The sequence below is a fragment of the Procambarus clarkii genome, chromosome 20, assembly GCF_040958095.1.
Source record: "Procambarus clarkii isolate CNS0578487 chromosome 20, FALCON_Pclarkii_2.0, whole genome shotgun sequence".
In the NCBI taxonomy this organism is placed as follows: Eukaryota; Metazoa; Arthropoda; class Malacostraca; order Decapoda; family Cambaridae; genus Procambarus; species Procambarus clarkii.
In genome coordinates this window covers 38,890,216-38,910,465 of record NC_091169.1, presented here as the reverse complement: position 1 = coordinate 38,910,465, position 20,250 = coordinate 38,890,216, and the positions used below count along the sequence as shown (strand labels likewise).

Sequence of the window (20,250 nt, the reverse complement as noted above, 5' to 3'; positions counted from 1 at the left end):
GCCCTACCTCCACTTAAGACGTATTCCTATTTTTCAAGGATATTTTATGGAAAAAAACATATTTTGATATTTGATATCTTTTTAGATTTTTTCATTTAGATAATAACAAAATGGCTCTTACAGGTGACACAGTTGTAAAATAATAAATTACTTAAACTTATCTTAAAGTTAAATAGTAATTTTTAAGATAAGTTGCATCTTGTAAGTCGCAATCAGCTGATATGGGCACCGTCTTGCTTTTAAGATTTCATAGTTTTTGCTCAGGTGAGCATTGCGTTGGTGCTTGCAACATGCAGTGGCTATGCATATCTGAGAAGGTGCACGTCCGCGGTCTTACCTCCGGTTGCGCGCGCGCGCGCACACACACACACCTCGACACAAGGGTGATAGGAAGATTTGGCTCATGGTTGGGAGGCCTGGTCGAAGGACCGGGCCGCGGGGACGTTGAGCCGCGGCCTCCCCCCCTCCCGAAATCATCGCTAGGGGTTGCAACACAGTTCTGAATCTATGCTTCTCATTTCACATCAAATGAGGCTCTGGTTTCTTAAACTGTTAAGAGCAATATTGCAAAAGACAGTTATGGGAAGAGAGTAAGGGAGGGCGAGACTTAAGAGTGGAGAGTGAGGGGGGTAAGATTATAGGGTAAGGAAAGAGAGAGAGGGAGGGAGAGAATGAGGGAGCAGAGACAGAATGAGACTCATCTCATTCATGATGAGTCAAGGGGGGGCTTATGAGGCAGCCTCAAAGGAGACCTCGAGTCAAGGTTTTAATTAAAATTTAGGCTCGTGTGGTGCTTCTTACCTGCCCTGAGGTCTTGTTGTCCTCGGCAGCGTCCTCGCGTCCCTGTCCTCCCTTGGTCGCCAGCCCTCAGGGAGCCTCCCTTCGCTCGTCAACGGGGGCAGGCAGGCAGGCAGGCAGGCAGGCAACAGGCAGGCAGGCAGAAAAACAGGTAGGCAGGAAAGCAGGCAGGCTGGCAGGCAGAAAAACAAGCAGGCAGGAAGTCAGCCAGGCAGGAAAGCAGGCAGGCAGGCAGGCAGGCAGGTAGGCAGGCAGGCAGGCAGGTAGGCAGGCAGGCAGGCAGCCAGCCAGGCAGGCAGGCAGGCTGGTTAGGCATGGAGGCAGGCAAGCAGGCAACAGGCAAGCAAGCAGAAAAACAGGACAGGCAGAAAAGCAGGAGTCGCTTCAGTTTAAATGATGACTACATTTAAATTCCCCCCCCCAGCCCTGGCATTTAAATCCATCCTCTCCCCCCTCCCCCCCAGCCCTGGCATTTAAATTCCCCCGTGCTGGCATTTTCATTGGCGAATTAAAGTAATTAAAAGTGGCTGTAGATATAAACAAAGATTAGAAAAATGCAGTGTTAGTGTGTACTCTCATAGTTGTGATTGTGGGGATTAAGCTTCAGCTCTTTGGTCCCGCCTCTCAACTTTCACTCAACCGGTGTACAGATTCCTGAGCCTACTGGGCTCTATCATATCTACATTTGGAACTGTGTATGGAGTCAGCCTCCACCACATCACTGCCTAATGTATTTCCATCTGTTAACTACTGACACTGAAAAAGTTCTTTATTATATGCCTATGGCTCATCTGGGTACTCAGTTTCCACCTGTGTCTCCTTGTGTCTGTGCTCCCTGTGTTAAATAAATTGTCTTTATCTACCCCTGTGAATTCTTATGATAATCTTGTATGTGGTGATCATGACTCTTTTAACTCTTCTTTCTTCCTAAGCTGTGAAGTTTTGCTTGTTCTCTGGTTGTCTAATGCAATGATTTCCTGCTTTTTACTTCTATCATATCTGCTGTTGAAATTATGACTTGAGTAAGCCTATACAGCGTGCTCATTTAGTCCATTCCTATTTTCCACTGTTTTACGCTAAATAAAGCTTTCTAACATCGCTTTAGGATTCATCAGGTTCTTAGGCATCCATTTATGTCCTCATTTTACACTTTGTTAATCCCTCGTCAAGGATTCTTATACGTCTTTATCCTTTTTCCTTATTCTCCTTTACTCTGATGGCGTCAGGTCTAGTTCTTTCAGTCTTTCTTCATATTAAATATCTTGCAAATCCTGGGCAAGCCGCGTTTTATCATTTTTTTCTAGTTTTCTTACTTTTTAATAGATGGTATTTGTGGATGAGATGGCATACGTTAAGACTGGTCTCACGTAGGTGCTATACAGCCATTTTTATGTCATTTTATTTAAGTTCCTGAACGATATTTTGACGTTTGCCGGTGTTGAGTATGCTGCTGATGTTATCCTGTTTATACATGTGGCCCCGAAGATAGGTTTGGTATGGTATCCACGCCAGGGACCAAAGGTATGGGTCTCGGGCACAGATCCGCGAGGTACTCCACTTGTGACTTAATGCCAGGCTTCTCGTCCCCTCACTTTTGACTCTTAGTCCCGTCCGTTAGGTACTCTCTTATCTCCGCCGGTGGTTAGGTACTCTCTTATCTCCGCCGGTGGTTAGGTACTCTCTTATCTCCGCCGGTGGTGTTCCGTTTACTCCTGCTCGCCTCTCAAGTTTATGTAGTGGTGTGTTGGGTAGAAGTGGACCAAAGGCTTTTTGGGGGCCAGAAATACACAATCTGCCCAACCATCTCTGTCTGGTCTTATTTTTTTGTTTCTTTTTCATAGAACTTCAGTAGGTGTGTACTCACCTAGTTGTGTTTGCGGGGGCTGAGCTCTGGCTCTTTGGTCCCGCCTCTCAACTGTCAAGCAACTGGTGTACAGAGTCCTGAGCCTACTGGGTTGTGTGTGTGTGTGTGTGTGTGTGTGTGTGTGTGTGTGTGTGTGTGTGTGTGTGTGTGTGTGTGTGTGTGTGTGTGTGTGTACGTACTCACCTAGTACTCACCTAGTTGTGTCTGCAGGATCGAGCATTGACTCTTGGATCCCGCCTTTCGAGCATCGGTTGTTTACAGCAATGACTCCTGTCCCATTTCCCTATCATACCTGGTTTTAAAATTATGAATAGTATTTGCTTCCACAACCTGTGTGTGTGTGTGTGTGTGTGTGTGTGTGTGTGTGGGTGTGTACTCGGCTAGATGTGTGCGTGTGTTTGCGCTGTTTTTCCCCTTTTGCAGCGTCATTTTTTTTTTTTTAATGTGTTCAAACAGAATGCAATTTTTTTCAGAGGCTGGGGGTGGGGGGGGAGGGGTTATTTGAGGGTAGGAGTTGATGGTTATAGTGGTAGGGGGGGGGTTGATGGGGTTGAGAGAGGGGGGGGGGAGGGGGAAAGGGAGCCATTCCCTCTCGCCAACACGTTAATTCCTGCTGTATTCCCCTCCCCCCCCTTCCCTATCCGACTATGCATCATTGCTGGTAATGGTGGTGTTACAGGGTGAACCAAAACTGTTTAACAGGATTATCTTGATTTCGTTGCATGTGCATGATGAGGGAGGATTGTTGCAGTATAATTCATCCGGGAGCCGGTCGGCCGATCGGGCAGCACGCTGGACTTGTGATCCTGTGGTCCTGGGTTCGATCCCAGGCGCCGGCGAGAAACAATGGGCAGAGTTTCTTTCACCCTATGCCCCTGTTACCTAGCAGTAAAATAGGTACCTGGGTGTTAGTCAGCTGTCACGGGCTGCTTCCTGGGGGTGGAGGCCTGGTCGAGGACCGGGCCGCGGGGACACTAAAGCCCCGAAATCATCTCAAGATAACCTCAAGATAAGATCACCCGCGTATCATCCCGCAGCCTGATGATTCTGGGCGGGGTGATGCTGAAGTACGATAGCTGCGTTTTCTTGCTGGTTCCTGGGGGCCAAATTCACGAAAGCAGTTACGCCAGCACTTACGAACCTGAACATGTTTTCTCAATCTTTAGCGGCTTTGTTTACAATTATTTAACAGTTAATGAGCTCCGAAGCACCAAGAGGCTGTTTATAGCAATAACAACAGTTGATTGGCAAGTTTTCATGCTTGTAAACTGTTTAGTAAATGTAACCAAAGCCGTCAAATATTGAGGAAAGATGTACACGTTCGTAAGTACTTGCGTAACTGCTTCGTGAATCTGGTCCCCTGGTATCTACGTTGCCTAGCGTCCTTGGTACCTTCGTTAGCTTGCGGCTACGGTACCTGCGTTGCCTTGCGTGCGTTTGCGTGCGTTCCCTGGTGCGCACGCATGTAGGGGTAGGAATAAACGGGATTTCCTTCTAATGATGCTGTTTCTTCACTAACGCCTCGTTCTCTGCCTTCCGCAGGTGCGTGGGTGGGAGCTGCTGCAGTTTGGAGAGGGCATTGTGTCCGGGAAGGGGTCGGTGCCCCCCTGGTTGGCAGACATGGCTCCGCGTGTGTTTGTGCTCGTGGCCACCACTCTGGGCCTCATGCTTGCAAGAGTTCACGTTATGGGGGCCCAGCTCCCAGTTTTCACCAGGTGAGTATAGCTCTCTAATGCCCCCCCGCCCCTCCTCACTGAGCAGGGGGTAATGCCCCCCCCCCTGAGCAGGGGGTAATGCCCCCCCCCCTGAGCAGGGGGTAATGCCCCCCCCCCTGAGCAGGGGGTAATGCCCCCCCCCCTGAGCAGGGGGTAATGCCCCCCCCCCTGAGCAGGGGGTAATGCCCCCCCCCCCTGAGCAGGGGGTAATGGTCCCCCCCCCCTCCTCACTGAGCAGGGGGTAATGCCCCCCCTGAGTAGGGGGTAATGCCCCCCCTGAGCAGGGGGTAATGCCCCCCCCCCTCCTCACTGAGCAGGGGGTAATGCCCCCCCCCCTGCTCGTGGCCTTATGACTGACGGGCCACTTACTCATGGTCATAACTAATGGGCCACTTATGGTCATAACTAATGGGCCACTTACTCATTCCCTCTAAATTGTAACGCAGTTAGGATATTTATCTAATTATTCATGATTTGATTTTACTCGTGATCTGATGTCTTATGAGTTCATCTTTTTACTCATGATATTAACAAGTTACTCACGACGTCCAGTGGGGGATAAACTTTTAGAGAGCAAGTTGCTTTTTATATTCCTCCTGCTTCTTTATTGTTGAGTAGGTGAGTAATTGATATTTAAATGTGGCCTGAATAAAATTGGCCGCTTACTCATAGTCTTAACTGCCACGATCACTCACTCATGACCTTTAACTGACCTCACAACTCATCACGACTCATAACTAGCTACTACTAAACTTACCTGATGTCGATTGACTGCTTTCAATTGACCTTAGCTACTCACATGTTTGATTTCAACTAGTCAATTATCTAAGGCCATAATTGTATTTAAGCCCCCCCACCCTGGCGCCAAGTAAGCCCTTTGACGTCAACTAAACCCTAGTCTTGTCAGCTAACCCCCATGGCGTCAGCTAATCCCTCCCTCAATAGCGTCAGCTAAGCCTCCGGGCGTCAGGTAATCTCTCCCTGGAGTTAATTACGCCCTCCCACCCTTCCCTGGCGTCAACTAATTCCTCCTTGGCGTCAACAGGTTCGACAACCCGGCGAGCGTGGCGCCGACGCCCACTCGTCAGTTGACGTACAACTACTTACTGAGCGTCAACACGGGGTTATTGCTGCTGCCCTCAGCCCTCTGCTGTGACTGGACCATGGGCACCATTCCGCTGGTAGAAACCTTCACTGACCTAAGGTAAGTCTTTACCACTGGAGAATACGAGGTGGGGATTGAGAAGGATGCAAGGGGAGGTGGACCTGGGATTGAGAAGGATGCAAGGGGAGGTGGACCTGGGATTGAGAAGGATGCAAGGGGAGGTGGACCTGGGATTGAGAAGGGTGCAAGGGGAGGTGGACCTGGGATTGAGAAGGATGCAAGGGGAGGTGGACCTGGGATTGAGAAGGGTGCAAGGGGAGGTGGACCTGGGATTGAGAAGGATGCAAGGGGAGGTGGACCTGGGATTGAGAAGGATGCAAGGGGAGGTGGACCTGGGATTGAGAAGGATGCAAGGGGAGGTGGACCTGGGATTGAGAAGGATGCAAGGGGAGGTGGACCTGGGATTGAGAAGGATGCAAGGGGAGGTGGACCTGGGATTGAGAAGGATGCAAGGGGAGGTGGACCTGGGATTGAGAAGGATGCAAGGGGAGGTGGACCTGGGATTGAGAAGGGTGCAAGGGGAGGTGGACCTGGGATTGAGAAGGATGCAAGGGGAAGTGGACCTGGGATTGAGAAGGGTGCAAGGGGAGGTGGACCTGGGATTGAAAGATCAGTTGGGGACGTATAGAATGTGGAGAAATTGAGGGAGATGGATAGTGTGTGGAAAAAATGGTGGGGTAAGATGTGGTAATGGGTGGAGTTGACCAGTGGCCGGGTGATTGGTGGAGTTGACCAGTGGCCGGGTGATTGGTGGAGTTGACCAGTGGCCGGGTGATTGGTGGAGTTGACCAGTGGCCGGGTGATTGGTGGAGTTGACCAGTGGCCGGGTGATTGGTGGAGTTGACCAGTGGCCGGGTGATTGGTGGAGTTGACCAGTGGCCGGGTGATTGGTGGAGTTGACCAGTGGCCGGGTGATTGGTGGAGTTGACCAGTGGCCGGGTGATTGGTGGAATGGACGAAATGCGTCACTTGTAAACAAATATTTCATGTAAAATATAAAAATAAATAACATATCGGGCCAGAATTTTCCTCCAAATGTATAATTTTTCAATTCGCAAAATTATATTTGAAAGCGAAAACGACGAATATTATATATATATATATATATATATATATATATATATATATATATATATATATATATATATATATATATATATATATATATATATATATATATATATATGGAAGATGACCAGATGCTGTAGGAATTATTTGAAACCGAATAAAGAATGTATTTTTAAGGGATTATGATGGATAAAATGGACCAGAAGAGACTTATGCGAGCGGTTAACGAGCCCAAGAAAGGATGAACTTCTCAAGGGGAAGAGAGATAGAGAGGGAGAGAAAGAGAGAGAGAGGGAGACAGAGAGGGAAAGAGTGAGAGAAAGAGGGAGAGAATGAGAGAGTGAGGAGGGGGAATGAAGGAGTTGAGGGAGATGGAGGGAGGGAGGGAGAGAGAGAAAGAGAGAAGGGAAGGGAATTATGCGGAGAAAGCGCCAAGCCATTACGACTATATAGCACTGGGAAGAAGACAGGTTTGGGATGGGACGGACGGAAGGAATGGTGCCCGACCACTTGCACGGTCGGGGATTGAACGCCGACCTGCATGAAGAGAAGAAGAAGAGAGACGAAGGACAAGGATAATCAGAAGGGAGGGACAAGAAATCCAAGTACACAAGCACTCGCGTTTTTAAATATTCTGAAAGAGATATTTTGCTAATGATTTTACAAGCAAAATAAATTGCTTGTCAAGAACTGCTTAACTTTTTAATATATTTACCATGTGCCAATATGAATTTTTTTATTATTAAATAAATTTTAACATTCAAAAAAATTGGCTAAGTGATGATAATATTTTTTTAAATGAGAACAAATAAAGACTTTACAAAAATGTCTTTGTCAGAGAGAGAGAAAAAAAGTATCCGGGAACCAGCATAAAGAAATTTTATGCATCCCAACATAAAACATTTAATTGCGCAGTTAGTCTATAAGGTCATTAGTGAAAAATAGACGAGGCTTGTGTGAACTTACAATACGCATCATAAAATCTGACTCGTTTACATGACAAGTCATTGAGTGAAATCCCGAAAAAAATATTAAATAAAACCATAAAGGTGACCTCAATTTTTATACTCGCTAACAATCCGATTTAAAGAAAATAAACATTCGACTAAACGTCTCATTGTAATTCACAATATTTTTATTGCAAAGTACAAAATAAAAAGAGATCGAAACTGAATTCTGTTTATACATTTTTATCATTGTGGGCTTGTGATATGGTATACATAAAGTATTGTGTGGGATGTATATCCAGGTGTATGTTGTATGCTGTATACATAGTGTAATGTGTATTCTCCGGTGAATTTTTATCATAGTGACACTTGTGTATCTTGGCGACTATATATATATATATATATATATATATATATATATATATATATATATATATATATATATATATATTTTAGTGTAACATTTATACACAGGTGAATATGTGTCTCAGTATCACATGTATACTCGGATGAATATGTATCTTAGTATGACATGTATACACAAGTGACTATCTTTGTGTTATTGTTCGTGTGATATAAATGCCTTAATAATTTTCGATTGTGTTAAGAATATATCAAACTTGTGTTAGGAATTAGTGGCTAGGTTTGTAATTAATTTTTTTCTTATCAGCTACATTGCAATAATACGGGTGCAATAACAACTCTGAACGAGTTACCAATGCAACCTTGCACCTGGATTGTACCTGGATGGGGTTCTGGGAGTTCTTCTATTCCCATGAGCCTTGGGCCCAGGCTTGAACTGTGGGACTCAGGCTTGGCTCAATAGGATGTGAGCCTGCGGGCCACTCCAAGCAACAGCCTGTTGGACCAAGCTATCACACGTCGAGCCTGGCCTCAGGCTGGGCTTGGGGAGTAGAAGAACTTTCAGAACCCTCTCCAAGTGTGCTCGGAGCGGCCCCGCAGGCCCACGTATCCACTACAGCCCGGTTGGTCCGGCACTTTTTGAAGACAAATTGTTTTCTCTTGAAAACGATTGGTTGATTTGTTGTTATTTTCGTACTTGTCAGAAACTTGGGGACGTTGGTGGTGTTGGCGGCGGTGAGCAAGCTTTCGTACCACGCCCTGTTCGTCGCCCACCGTCACCATGCACAGATAGTGATCATGGTAAGTCCACCAGTCATGGTAACTCATGGTAAGTCCACCATTCCTTCCCCCCCATCTTCTCTAACCTATTCTTGTCAACTCTTCCTACCTCTACCACTGCTCTGTTCTTCCGTTTTAACCACTTTTTGTATTTTCGCTTCCTGCTGATACCGCCTCTTCCTTATCTTCTACTTTATTCTTCTCTTACTCAAAATCCTCCTCTTCCTGTTCTCTTCCCTCCCCCCTCTCTATCAAGCATCATCCTCTATGTAACACACTTTTATGAATCCTCTCTAATTTACTCTTGTGATTCTCACTTTCATCCCGATTAATCCTCTTTTATTCATTCACTTAGTTTAATACCTTGTAATCCCCCGACCCCCCACCCCTTCCGCCCCCCATTGTTATTCAGTAATCCGCACGTAAGCAGCTGTCTATGTAATCCTATCTTTATCCCGCTTCAATTTACTCTGCAGTCGGGTTCAACACGTTTTCACCTGAGCAAGTACAAGCTTCTCTGGTCAAATCCTCCCAAATACCTTACTGCAGGACTAATGGAACATGGCTGGATGCTCCCGTAGAGTTTTGTATGTACCGTTACTGGCTAAGTGACACACACACACACACACACACACACACACACACACACACACACACACACACACACACACACACCTACCTTTCTATATGAAATTGGCGTCTGGCAAGAAGGGTATTGGGGGCCGGACAGACTCAGCTGGATATCAGGTATCCGGCCCAATATATACACACAAATCCCCATGATTGAGGAAAGATGTACAGCTTTCAGAAGTGATCACTTTATTGTTTGATGAATCCTCATCCTTTTAAGTATGATTCCCCCAAAAAACGAACATATATATGATGTTCCAGTCGAGTGATGTTCCGTAACACCCTCCCTCTCTCCCTCATTAAGTAACATTATCCTCACCTGTAACAATGTTGCTTCCTCAGGCGCTGGCGTTCCTGGTGCTCCCTTTCCTGCCGGCGACCAACCTCTTCTTCCCCGTGGGGTTCGTGGTGGCGGAGCGAGTGCTCTACATGCCCTCCATGGGCTTCTGCATGCTGGTCGCTCACGGCTTCAGCAACCTCCTCGACAGAGTGTAAGTGATTTTCACCTCCTTCTCCCGAACACCTAAAGACCACTTGGGGGGGTGGACGGTAGAGCGACGGTAGAGCGTCATGCAGGTCGACGTTCAATCCCCCGACCGTTCAAGGGGTTGGTCACCATTCTCCCCTCCTCGTCCCATCCCAAATCCTTATCCTGACTCTTTCCAAGTGCTATATAGCCTAATGGCTTGGCGCTTTCTCTATGATAGTTCCCTTCCCTTTTGTCTATTCCCTTGCACCTCCCAAGGATATCTTGGAATTAGACTTTAAGTATTTTATTTGTATTGAGCGTGTTCCAAGCTAGTTGGTCTTCTAGTGGACATGAGGACACCAGTGTATATTTTATATATCTGGATCATGTCACCCTCCATTTCTGGGGCTGCTAGTATAGTCATTAGATGAGTGCTGCACCAGGCCTTATTGCTGTCGTTATGGGTATAAACTGACGCGGTGCATCGTGCACTATTTCTCTCACACAGTTTGAGTGAACAGTCATGATTTGGGAGTCATGATTTGCACGCTGTAGGAGTTGAACTGTTTCCCGGCAGAAAACTATCGCCTTGTGCGTTTACGCTTCTAGATGGGGAAAATCACTTGGCGGCTTTAGTTCTGTGAGAAGTATAAAGTGAGTAGTGAATGGCCGGGAAATTAGGATAGTGCCTACATACACGTACTCTCAGACACACACACAACTAAGTGCCCAAATGAGCCACAGGGACGTTAGAAAGAACTTTTTCAGTGTCAGAGTAGTTAACAGATGGAATGCATTAGGCAGTGATGTGGTGGAGGCTGACTCCATACACAGTTTCAAGTGTAGATATGATAGAGCCCAGTAGGCTCAGGAACCTGTACATCAGTTGATTGACGGAATGAGAGGCGGGACCAAAGACCCAGAGCTCAACCCCCTCTGCTGCACACTTCTGACCTAATTTCTAGAGATAAACTTCAACAGTCCCAGGGGTTACCTAGCAGTAAATAGGTACCTGGGTGTTAGTCAGCTGTCACGGGCTGCTTCCTGGGGGTGGAGGCCTGGTTGAGGACCGGGGCCGCGGGGACACTAAAGCCTCGAAATCATCTCAAGATAACCTCAAGATAACGTTCCTAAGCAGTGATGATCATCGCGAGGAAACACCTCAATACCCACTCCCGCATGAGCTGCTGCTCTACTTAGTAGCTTGTGATCATGTCTCACACAGCGAGTCTCGGAGAACTTCTTGAATTAAAGGTACAGTCGAGGGCGTAAAGGTAAGTTCAATGTCTCAAAAGGAAGAAAGTGAAACTAAGCGGGACTGATATCAACACAAAGTGATGGAGAGAGATAAGAGATAGTGAAAGTGTTTAGCTGTTCTGCATAATGAGTGATGCTGGATTCGATGGGAGACGATTTATTAATAGTAATAGGCATAGCGGCTGGGAAGGGAGGATAGATATGGGACGGGTTTTCACCAGGCAATTGGAGGGAGGGAGAGATGAACGGACTCATCACCAGGTAGTGGAATGGTGGTGTGGGAAGATGAGTGAACTCATCACTAAGCATCAGGTGGAGTTCATGGGGTTCAGCGTGATGGAGCCATGGGTAAATGTCTCATCGGCAGAGCTTCCCGTGTTCAACGTCTGCGAGGACACGTAAATTAGTGAGCTGGGTGGTGAAATGGGACACTCATTTTTTAGTGTATGGTGTAATATATGTGAGGAACCTGGGAGTTAGTCAGCTGTCACGGGCTACTTCCTGGGGGTGGAGGCCTGGTCGAGGACCGGGCCGCGGGGACACTAAAGCCCCGAAATCATCTCAAGATAACCTCAAGATAACCATACATACACACTCGCAGCTCTCTGGCAAGAGAGACTAAGCTTATCTAAGGTCCCACATACACAATGTGCATATGTCTATCCCGGCTTGGTGCCTTCTTTTGATAATTACTTTACTATTTAAAAATGCTTCCCTTCACATGGGTCTCTCCGTCTTCCTTACTACCCCTTAAAATAAGGTCAGTGGTTCATTTAACGAGGTCGGGAAAGCCCTCTCTCCTGTTCGTCTGGTCTGATGTAAACAGCTCAAACGATCTGTGGCCAGATTTCCGAAGCAGTTACGCAAGTACTTACGAACGTGTACATCTTTCCTCAATCTTTGACGGCTTTGTTTACATCTATTAAACAGTTTATAAGCATGAAAACTTCCCAACCAACTGTTGTTATTGTTATAAACAGCCTCCTGGTGCTTCAGGGTTCATTAAATGTTTAATAATTGTAAACAAAGCCGCCAAAGATTGAGAAAAGATGTACAGGTTACACACAGAAATCACAATTGCATGATGCATCAAATGAACAAATACGTAGCTCAGTCGATTAAGGCAGCGTCTGGGATGCTCTCAGACGCAGGTTCGAATCCTCGTCACGGCCCTTGTGGATTTGTTCATGTACAGGTTCGTAGGTGTTTGCGTAACTGCTTCGTGAATCTGGCTCCTGGTTCTTCATGTCGTCGATATTTGCAAATGACTTTCTAACAGTGTTCGTTCGACTGTCGTATTTAACTGTCCCTACATATCCGTGCCTGTTACTGTCTAGTCGAGCCTGTTTTTTTTCGTGACGTTTACCAATATACGTTTTGTTCGGTCCTTTCAAACGAGCGTTTTTGACCGTTGTGCATAGTAATGTCTTCCTGGGCGTGCCCAGTCGCTGTACCTGCCTGACCGTACCCTGTAGCTGTGCTTGCCTCGCTGTGTCCTGTAGCTGTGCCTGCCTGACCGTGCCCTGTAGCTGTGCTTGCTTGGGCGTGCTCTGTAGCTGTGCTTGCCTGGGCGTGCCCTGTAGCTGTGCTTGCCTGGGCGTGCCCTGTAGCTGTGCTTGCCTGGGCGTGCCCTGTAGCTGTGCTTGCCTGGGCGTGCCCTGTAGCTGTGCTTGCCTCGCTGTGTCCTGTAGCTGTGCCTGCCTGACCGTGCCCTGTAGCTGTGCTTGCCTGACCGTGCCCTATAACTGTGCTTGCCTGGGCGTGCCCTGTAGCTGTGCTTGCCTGGGCGTGCACGGGTGGGCGGGCGTGGTGCGTGCTGGAGCCGTACTATGAGAGCGTGTTGCGGTGGTGTAATCCCTGGTGAGCACGGGGGGATATATTTTCCCTCGCTGCCGTAAACCTATTCAGAGCGACTTGTGGGAACGTCGGTATTCCCTTTATGTCGTTTCTCGCAGCTTTGGTGGTTCTCGTACTCGCCAGTATTCCAGATTCCCTCCGGCTCCCTCCGGCTCCCTCCGGCTCCCTCCGGCTCCCTCCGGCTCCCTCCGGCTCCCTCCGGCTCCCTCCGGCTCCCTCCTCCCTCAGGTCCAGCACCCACAGCAGTGGTAATATATTATGGGGTAGAAACGAGTTAGATATTTACTGTGGCCTTTCTCGGGGGTCCGTCCCCTTCCCACAAAGCCGATATCTCTCCACTCCCTCTTTCCCTTTCCTCCAGATACCCAGTTTGTGTGACGGTAATAATTGTCAGTCTTTATATTTCCGGGTCAGACCTTTCCCTCCCATGGGCCCCGTTTCCTCCCCTGACTTCCTTGAAACCCCCCCCCCCCGTCTTCCCTACCCCCTCTCAACCTCATATTTTTCTCGCCTTTTCTATGCTTTTCAGCCATCGGCTCACTCCGTTGTTTTTGCTCTCCAAGCACTGCCATTTTGAGTTCCTCTTCAGTGACGTCAGTTCCGCCATGAGCCTCTCACTCTTCTCTTTATCTTAGTGCCTTCCTTGAACTGTTTATCTTCCTTCAGTAGTGTGGGACGAAGGTGGTTAGCAAGGAGGAGAAAGATAGGGCTGAGGAAGCCAGGCTATACAGCTCCCTGCAGACCTGTAAAGCAAGGTTGGCCGGTCCGCGCTCCGGAATATGCGCTGATGAGGCGACTCCAACTTTTACAGCCGGGAAAAGAAATCTTTTATCATTGGGTCGTTCCTGGTGTTCGCGGGGATATTCTTGTGGTGGTGTTTGACGCCCGAGAGGTGGCACCTTTCCTGTGTGACGTGGCACCTGTGTGGAGTGGACACCGTGGCGTTAAAGTCTTGAGGGGTCACCACAACCCCCATGTGCCCCCCACATGCTGTGGGAAGTCAGTGAGTGATGTCGGACAAGCACTCAGACTTACGGAACCACAGAGATCTCCCTCTATCCCCCCGGACTCTTCCGCACGTACTGATATGACATATTGGCAGCTATCACACGATAGCACCGTTGTTCTTGTTTTTAGATTCAGGTACTCGGAACTATAAGTTCCAAAGTAGCACGGGTTATTGAGCCCCTTGTGGACTTACCTGGCACAGGAGCGGGGCTGTAACTGCGATAGCACCATGAACCTCATCATATGGCTTAACACCTCGCTATATAGCAGTATCTGACACACATTCTGACACCACACCATGTTACAGTGACCCAATATGACGTGACACCTCCCCTATGCAGCAATATAGGTCACCAGTATGCTCTTAACACGACACGAAATTATTCGAAACGAGTCGACATGCATCTCCCTAACACGAAGCGACAAGACATGACCCAGGTCGCCTCGCTATAAATTCAGTAAGGCCAAACACACAAATTAAGCCACGGCGGGTGACACGTTCACAGCACCCAAGTCGCACCTCCTCCGGCCGGCCTTAAGAGTAATTTTCCCGCGATTCTCAAATCCCGGTGAGTCTGTCATGCTCGAAGTCGCCGCCGTGCTTGAAGAGAAACGGAGTGTTTCAGGTACGCGCCAAGGGACAAACAGTCTCAACTCGTGTAAACAAAGACCCCAAACTCATGCAAGTGTTAATTGTGCAGCTCTGTGAAGTCTCTTCCTTTGTGTGTGTGTGTGTGTGTGTGTGTGTGTGTGTGTGTGTGTGTGTGTGTGTGTGTGTGTGTGTGTGTGTGTGTGTGTGTGTGTGTGTGTGTTCTTTTATGCGTTTCAGTGCTCCGTTTTAATTCGTGGCACAGTGCATTAACTGTTGCTAAGTGCCACACCGGCTTGTTTTACTGGCATACGGATTCAGGAAGTGTGTATTCATTCGCTAGCAATTTATTTTTGACTAGAGGCTCAGTACCTTGTTGCAGACTTATAGGCGTCCTAAAGCTACCAGAGCCAAGGTACATTTATATAAGTAAGTTAGCATTTGCAACACCCTGTGGTAGTGTGTTCAAGATATCACTGAACTATAAACTGACAGTGATTCAAGATATCACTGAACTATAAACTGACAGTGATTCAAGATATCACTGACACTGAAAGCTAGATTTTTTTTTTCAAGAAGTGCCGGACCAACCGGGCTGTGATGGGTATGTGGGCCTGCGGGCCGCTCCAAGCAACAGCCTGGTGGACCAAACTCTCACAAGTCAAGCCTGGCCTCGGGCCGGGCTTAGGGAGTTAAAGAACTCCCAGAACCCTATCCAGGTACAATCCAGGTATATGTCTAACCTGTCCACGGATACTTCCTATTTAACATTGTAAATGTAGGGCCTCACCCAGTAAAAAATGAAACAGGGTTTCATCTGTTTCATCATTAAAATGGTCTGGGGTGAAACGACGGTAGTTCATTGACGTCTTCAGACGTTAAGATGGCATACCAAATATATACCAAAGTACATCTCCGTTATCTTGAGGTAATCTTGAGATGATTTCGGGGCTTAGCGTCCCCGCGGCCCGGTCCTCAGGCCTCCTTTTTTGTTACACTTCCCCTAGGAAGCAGCCCGGGTTTATGCCCAAACCACACATCAGAAACGTCGGTCCGACCTGGGCCGTGTAGTGGTGGAGAGGAGGGTAGATATGTCTCCTCCTCCGTGTGGTGGTGGAGAGGAGGGTAGATATGTCTCCTCCTCCGTGTGGTGGAGGAGAGGAGGGTAGATATGTCTCCTCCTCCGACTTGTGGTAGAGACCACTCACGGGACTGACAGCCATGTCGTCTCTCCAACCCAAATAAAAGATGAAAAAAAAACCGGCTGGTTAACTTAGCCTTAACAAGGTAGTTGAAGGCTTAATACGGAGTAATAAACGCTTAGCGACAATTTAATGTAACGTAATATATTAATAATTATCGTAAACTAAATGACATATAATTGTCTACTCGTATAATACAAGGGGGATCTCATATAATTGTATATATGACCTCATCTCGTATATCTAAATCTCATATAATTATCAACTCGTATAATATAAGGGAAATGTGGATATTTTCTCCACAGTGGGTATTGAAAAATGATATATTTTATTATTCCCAATGGCACTAAACAAATTTGTTTTGAAATAAGCAATACAAAACGCAAGATAACATCCACTCAAAAATATCTGTAACCAGTAGAAGTGAGAATATGCATCAAAAGATAGTTGTATCTGTACTTCTTAACGGAATACAAGTTATATGGTACTGTATTTCCGTGGGGGTCGCTGGAATATTTCAAGCTCAGGTTAAAGATATGAATGAGTTTGAGTGAAGATAAATCGGACCTGTCCTCGTATGAGCCAAAAGGCCTTCTGCAGTTACCATTAATCTTATGATTAATGATTTGACAAAGCTCGTTTTTTTAATTTATTAAAACCGCATATATTAGTTTTGACAATATTAGGATCGGTTGGGTTGAAGTTCGGTTGGATAAGGTTAGGTAGATTTTAAAATTCGTTAGCGAACCGTCTTGTCAATAGTGTAACTTGTAATGTAAAGTATAATGTAACTTGTGTATATATATATATATATATATATATATATATATATATATATATATATATATATATATATATATATATATATATAATGTCGTACCTAGTAGCCAGAACGCACTTCTCAGCCTACTATGCAAGGCCCGATTTGCCTAATAAGCCAAGTTTTCCTGAATTAATATATTTTCTCTATTTTTTTTCTTATGAAATGATAAAGCTACCCATTTCATTATGTATGAGGCCAATTTTTTTTATTGGAGTTAAAATTAACGTAGATATATGACCGAACCTAACCAACCCTACCTAACCTATCTTTATAGGTTAGGTTAGGTAGCCGAAAATGTTAGGTTAGGTTAGGTAGGTTAGGTAGTCGAAAAACAATTCATGAAAACTTGGCTTATTAGGCAAATCGGGCCTTGCATAGTAGGCTGAGAAGTGCGTTCTGGCTACTAGGTACGACATATATATATATATATATATATATATATATATATATATATATATATATATATATATATATATATATATATATATATGTCGTACCTAGTAGCCAGAACTCACTTCTGAGCCTACTATGCAAGGCCCGATTTGCCTAATAAGCCAAGTTTTCATGAATTAATTGCTTTTCGACTACCTAACCTACCTAACCTAACCTAACCTAACTTTTTCGGCTACCTAACCTAACCTAACCTATAGAGATAGGTTAGGTTAGGTTAGGTAGGGTTGGTTAGGTTCGGTCATATATCTACGTTAATTTTAACTCCAATAAAAAAAAATTGACCTCTTACATAATGAAATGGGTTGCTTTATCATTTCATAAGAAAAAAATTAGAGAAAATATATTAATTCATGGAAACTTGGCTTATTAGGCAAATCGGGCCTTGCATTGTAGGCTGAAAAGTGAGTTCTGGCTACTAGGTACGACATATATATATATATATATATATATATGTCGTACCTAGTAGCCAGAATGCACTTCTAGGCCTACTATGCAAGGCCCAATTTGCCTAATAAGCCAAGTTTTCATGAATTAATTGTTTTTCGACTACCTAACCTACCTAACCTAACCTAACCTAACTTTTTCGGCTACCTAACTTAACCTAACCTATAGAGATAGGTTAGGTTAGGTTAGGTAGGGTTGGTTAGGTTCGGTCATATACCTATGTTAATTTTAACTCTAATAACAAAAAACTGACCTCATACATTATGAAATGGGTAGCTTTATCATTTCATAAGAAAAAAATTAGAGAAAATATATTAATTCAGGAAAACTTGGCTTATTAGGCAAATCGGGCCTTGCATAGTAGGCCAAAATGTGCGTTCTGGCTATTAGGTACGACATATATATATATATATATATATATATATATATATATATATATATATATATATATATGTCGTACCTAGTAGCCAGAACTCACTTCTCAGCCTACAATGCAAGGCCCGAATTGCCTAATAAGCCAAGTTTTCCTGAATTAATATATTTGCTCTAATTTTTTTCTTATGAAATGATAAAGCTACCCATTCCATTATGTATGAGGTTATTTTTTTTTATTGGAGTTAATATTAACGTAGTTATATGACTGAACCTAACCAACCCTACCTAACCTAACCTAACCTATCTTTATAGGTTAGGTTTGGTTAGGTAGCCGAAAAAGTTAGGTTAGGTTAGGTTAGGTAGGTTAGGTAGTCGAAAAACAAATAATTCATGAAAACTTGGCTTATTAGGCAAATTTGGCCTTGCATAGTAGGCTGAGAAGTGCGTTCTGGCTACTAGGTACGACATATATATATATATATATATATATATATATATATATATAATGTCGTACCTAATAGCCAGAACGCACATTTTGGCCTACTATGCAAGGCCCGATTTGCCTAATAAGCCAAGTTTTCCTGAATTAATATATTTTCTCTAATTTTTTTCTTATGAAATGATAAAGCTACCCATTTCATAATGTATGAGGTCAGTTTTTTGTTATTAGAGTTAAAATTAACATAGGTATATGACCGAACCTAACCAACCCTACCTAACCTAACCTAACCTATCTCTATAGGTTAGGTTAAGTTAGGTAGCCGAAAAAGTTAGGTTAGGTTAGGTTAGGTAGGTTAGGTAGTCGAAAAACAATTAATTCATGAAAACTTGGCTTATTAGGCAAATTGGGCCTTGCATAGTAGGCCTAGAAGTGCATTCTGGCTACTAGGTACGACATATATATATATATATATATATATGTCGTACCTAATAGCCAGAACGCACTTCTCAGCCTACTATTCAAGGCCCGATTTGCCTAATAAGCCAAGTTTTCATGAATTAATGTTTTTTCGTCTACCTAACCTACCTAACCTAACCTAACCTAGCTTTTTTGGCTACCTAACCTAACCTAACCTATAAATATAGGTTAGGTTAGGTTAGGTAGGGTTGGTTAGGTTCGGTCATATATCTACGTTAATTTTAACTCCAATAAAAAAAAATGGACCTCATACATAGAGAAAAGGGTTGCTTTATCATTTCATAAGAAAAAAATTATAGTAAATATATTAATTCAGGAAAACTTGGCTTATTAGGCAAATCAGGCCTTGAATAGTAGGCTGAGAAGTGAGTTCTGGCTACTAGGTACGACATATATATATATATATATATATATATATATATATATATATATATATATATATATATATATATATATATATATGTCGTACCTAGTAGCCAGAACTCACTTCTCAGCCTACTATGCAAGGCCCAATTTGCCTAATAAGCCAAGTTTTCATGAATTAATGTTTTTTCGTCTACCTAACCTACCTAACCTAACCTAACCTAGCTTTTTTTGGCTACCTAACCTAACCTTACCTATATATATAGGTTAGGTTAGGTTAGGTAGGGTTGGTTAGGTTCGGTCATATATCTACGTTAATTTTAACTCCAATAAAAAAAATTGACCTCATACATAGTGAAATGGGTAGCTTTATCATTTCATAAGAAAAAAATTATAGTAAATAAATTAATTCAGGAAAACTTGGCTTATTAGGCAAATCGGGCCTTGAATAGTAGGCTGAGAAGTGAGTTCTGGCTACTAGGTACGACATATATATATATATATATATATATATATATATATATATATATATATATATATATATATGTCGTACCTAGTAGCCAGAACGCACTTCTCAGCCTACTATGCAAGGCCCGATTTGCCTAATAAGCCAAGTTTTTCTGAATTAATATATTTTCTTTAATTTTGTTCTTATGAAATGATAAAGCTGCCCATTTCATTATGTATGAGGTCAATTATTTTTTATTGGAGTTAAAATTAACGTAGATATATGACCGAACCTAACCAACCCTACCTAACCTAACCTAACCTATCTTTATGGGTTAGGTTAGGTTAGGTAGCCGAAAAAGCTAGGTTAGGTTAGGTTAGGTAGGTTAGGTAGTCGAAAAACAATTAATTCATGAAAACTTGGCTTATTAGGTAAATCGGGCCTTGCATAGTAGGCTGAGAAGTGCGTTCTGGCTACTAGGTACGACATATATATATATATATATATATATATATATATATATATATATATATATATATATATATATATATATATATATATATACACACACACACACAAGTTACATTATACTTTACATTACAAGTTACACTATTGACAAGACGGATATATATATATATATATATATATATGTCGTACCTAATAGCCAGAACGCACTTCTCAGCCTACTATGCAAGGCCCGATTTGCCTAATAA

At 44.2% G+C, this 20,250-nt stretch overlaps 1 protein-coding gene across 2 annotated transcripts in view; it reads left to right on the top strand.

Annotated features, from left to right (window-relative positions):
- Positions 1-20,250, top strand: part of LOC123755346 (Transmembrane O-mannosyltransferase targeting cadherins 3) — a 672,781-nt gene that overhangs the window by 564,024 nt on the left and 88,507 nt on the right. For both annotated transcript variants that reach the window (XM_045737885.2, XM_069327886.1), the window contains 4 exons: positions 4,205-4,377; positions 5,423-5,581; positions 8,625-8,721; positions 9,673-9,821. In XM_045737885.2, coding sequence (XP_045593841.2) covers positions 4,205-4,377; positions 5,423-5,581; positions 8,625-8,721; positions 9,673-9,821 — 578 coding nt within the window. The remainder of the gene's footprint in view (positions 1-4,204; positions 4,378-5,422; positions 5,582-8,624; positions 8,722-9,672; positions 9,822-20,250) is intronic.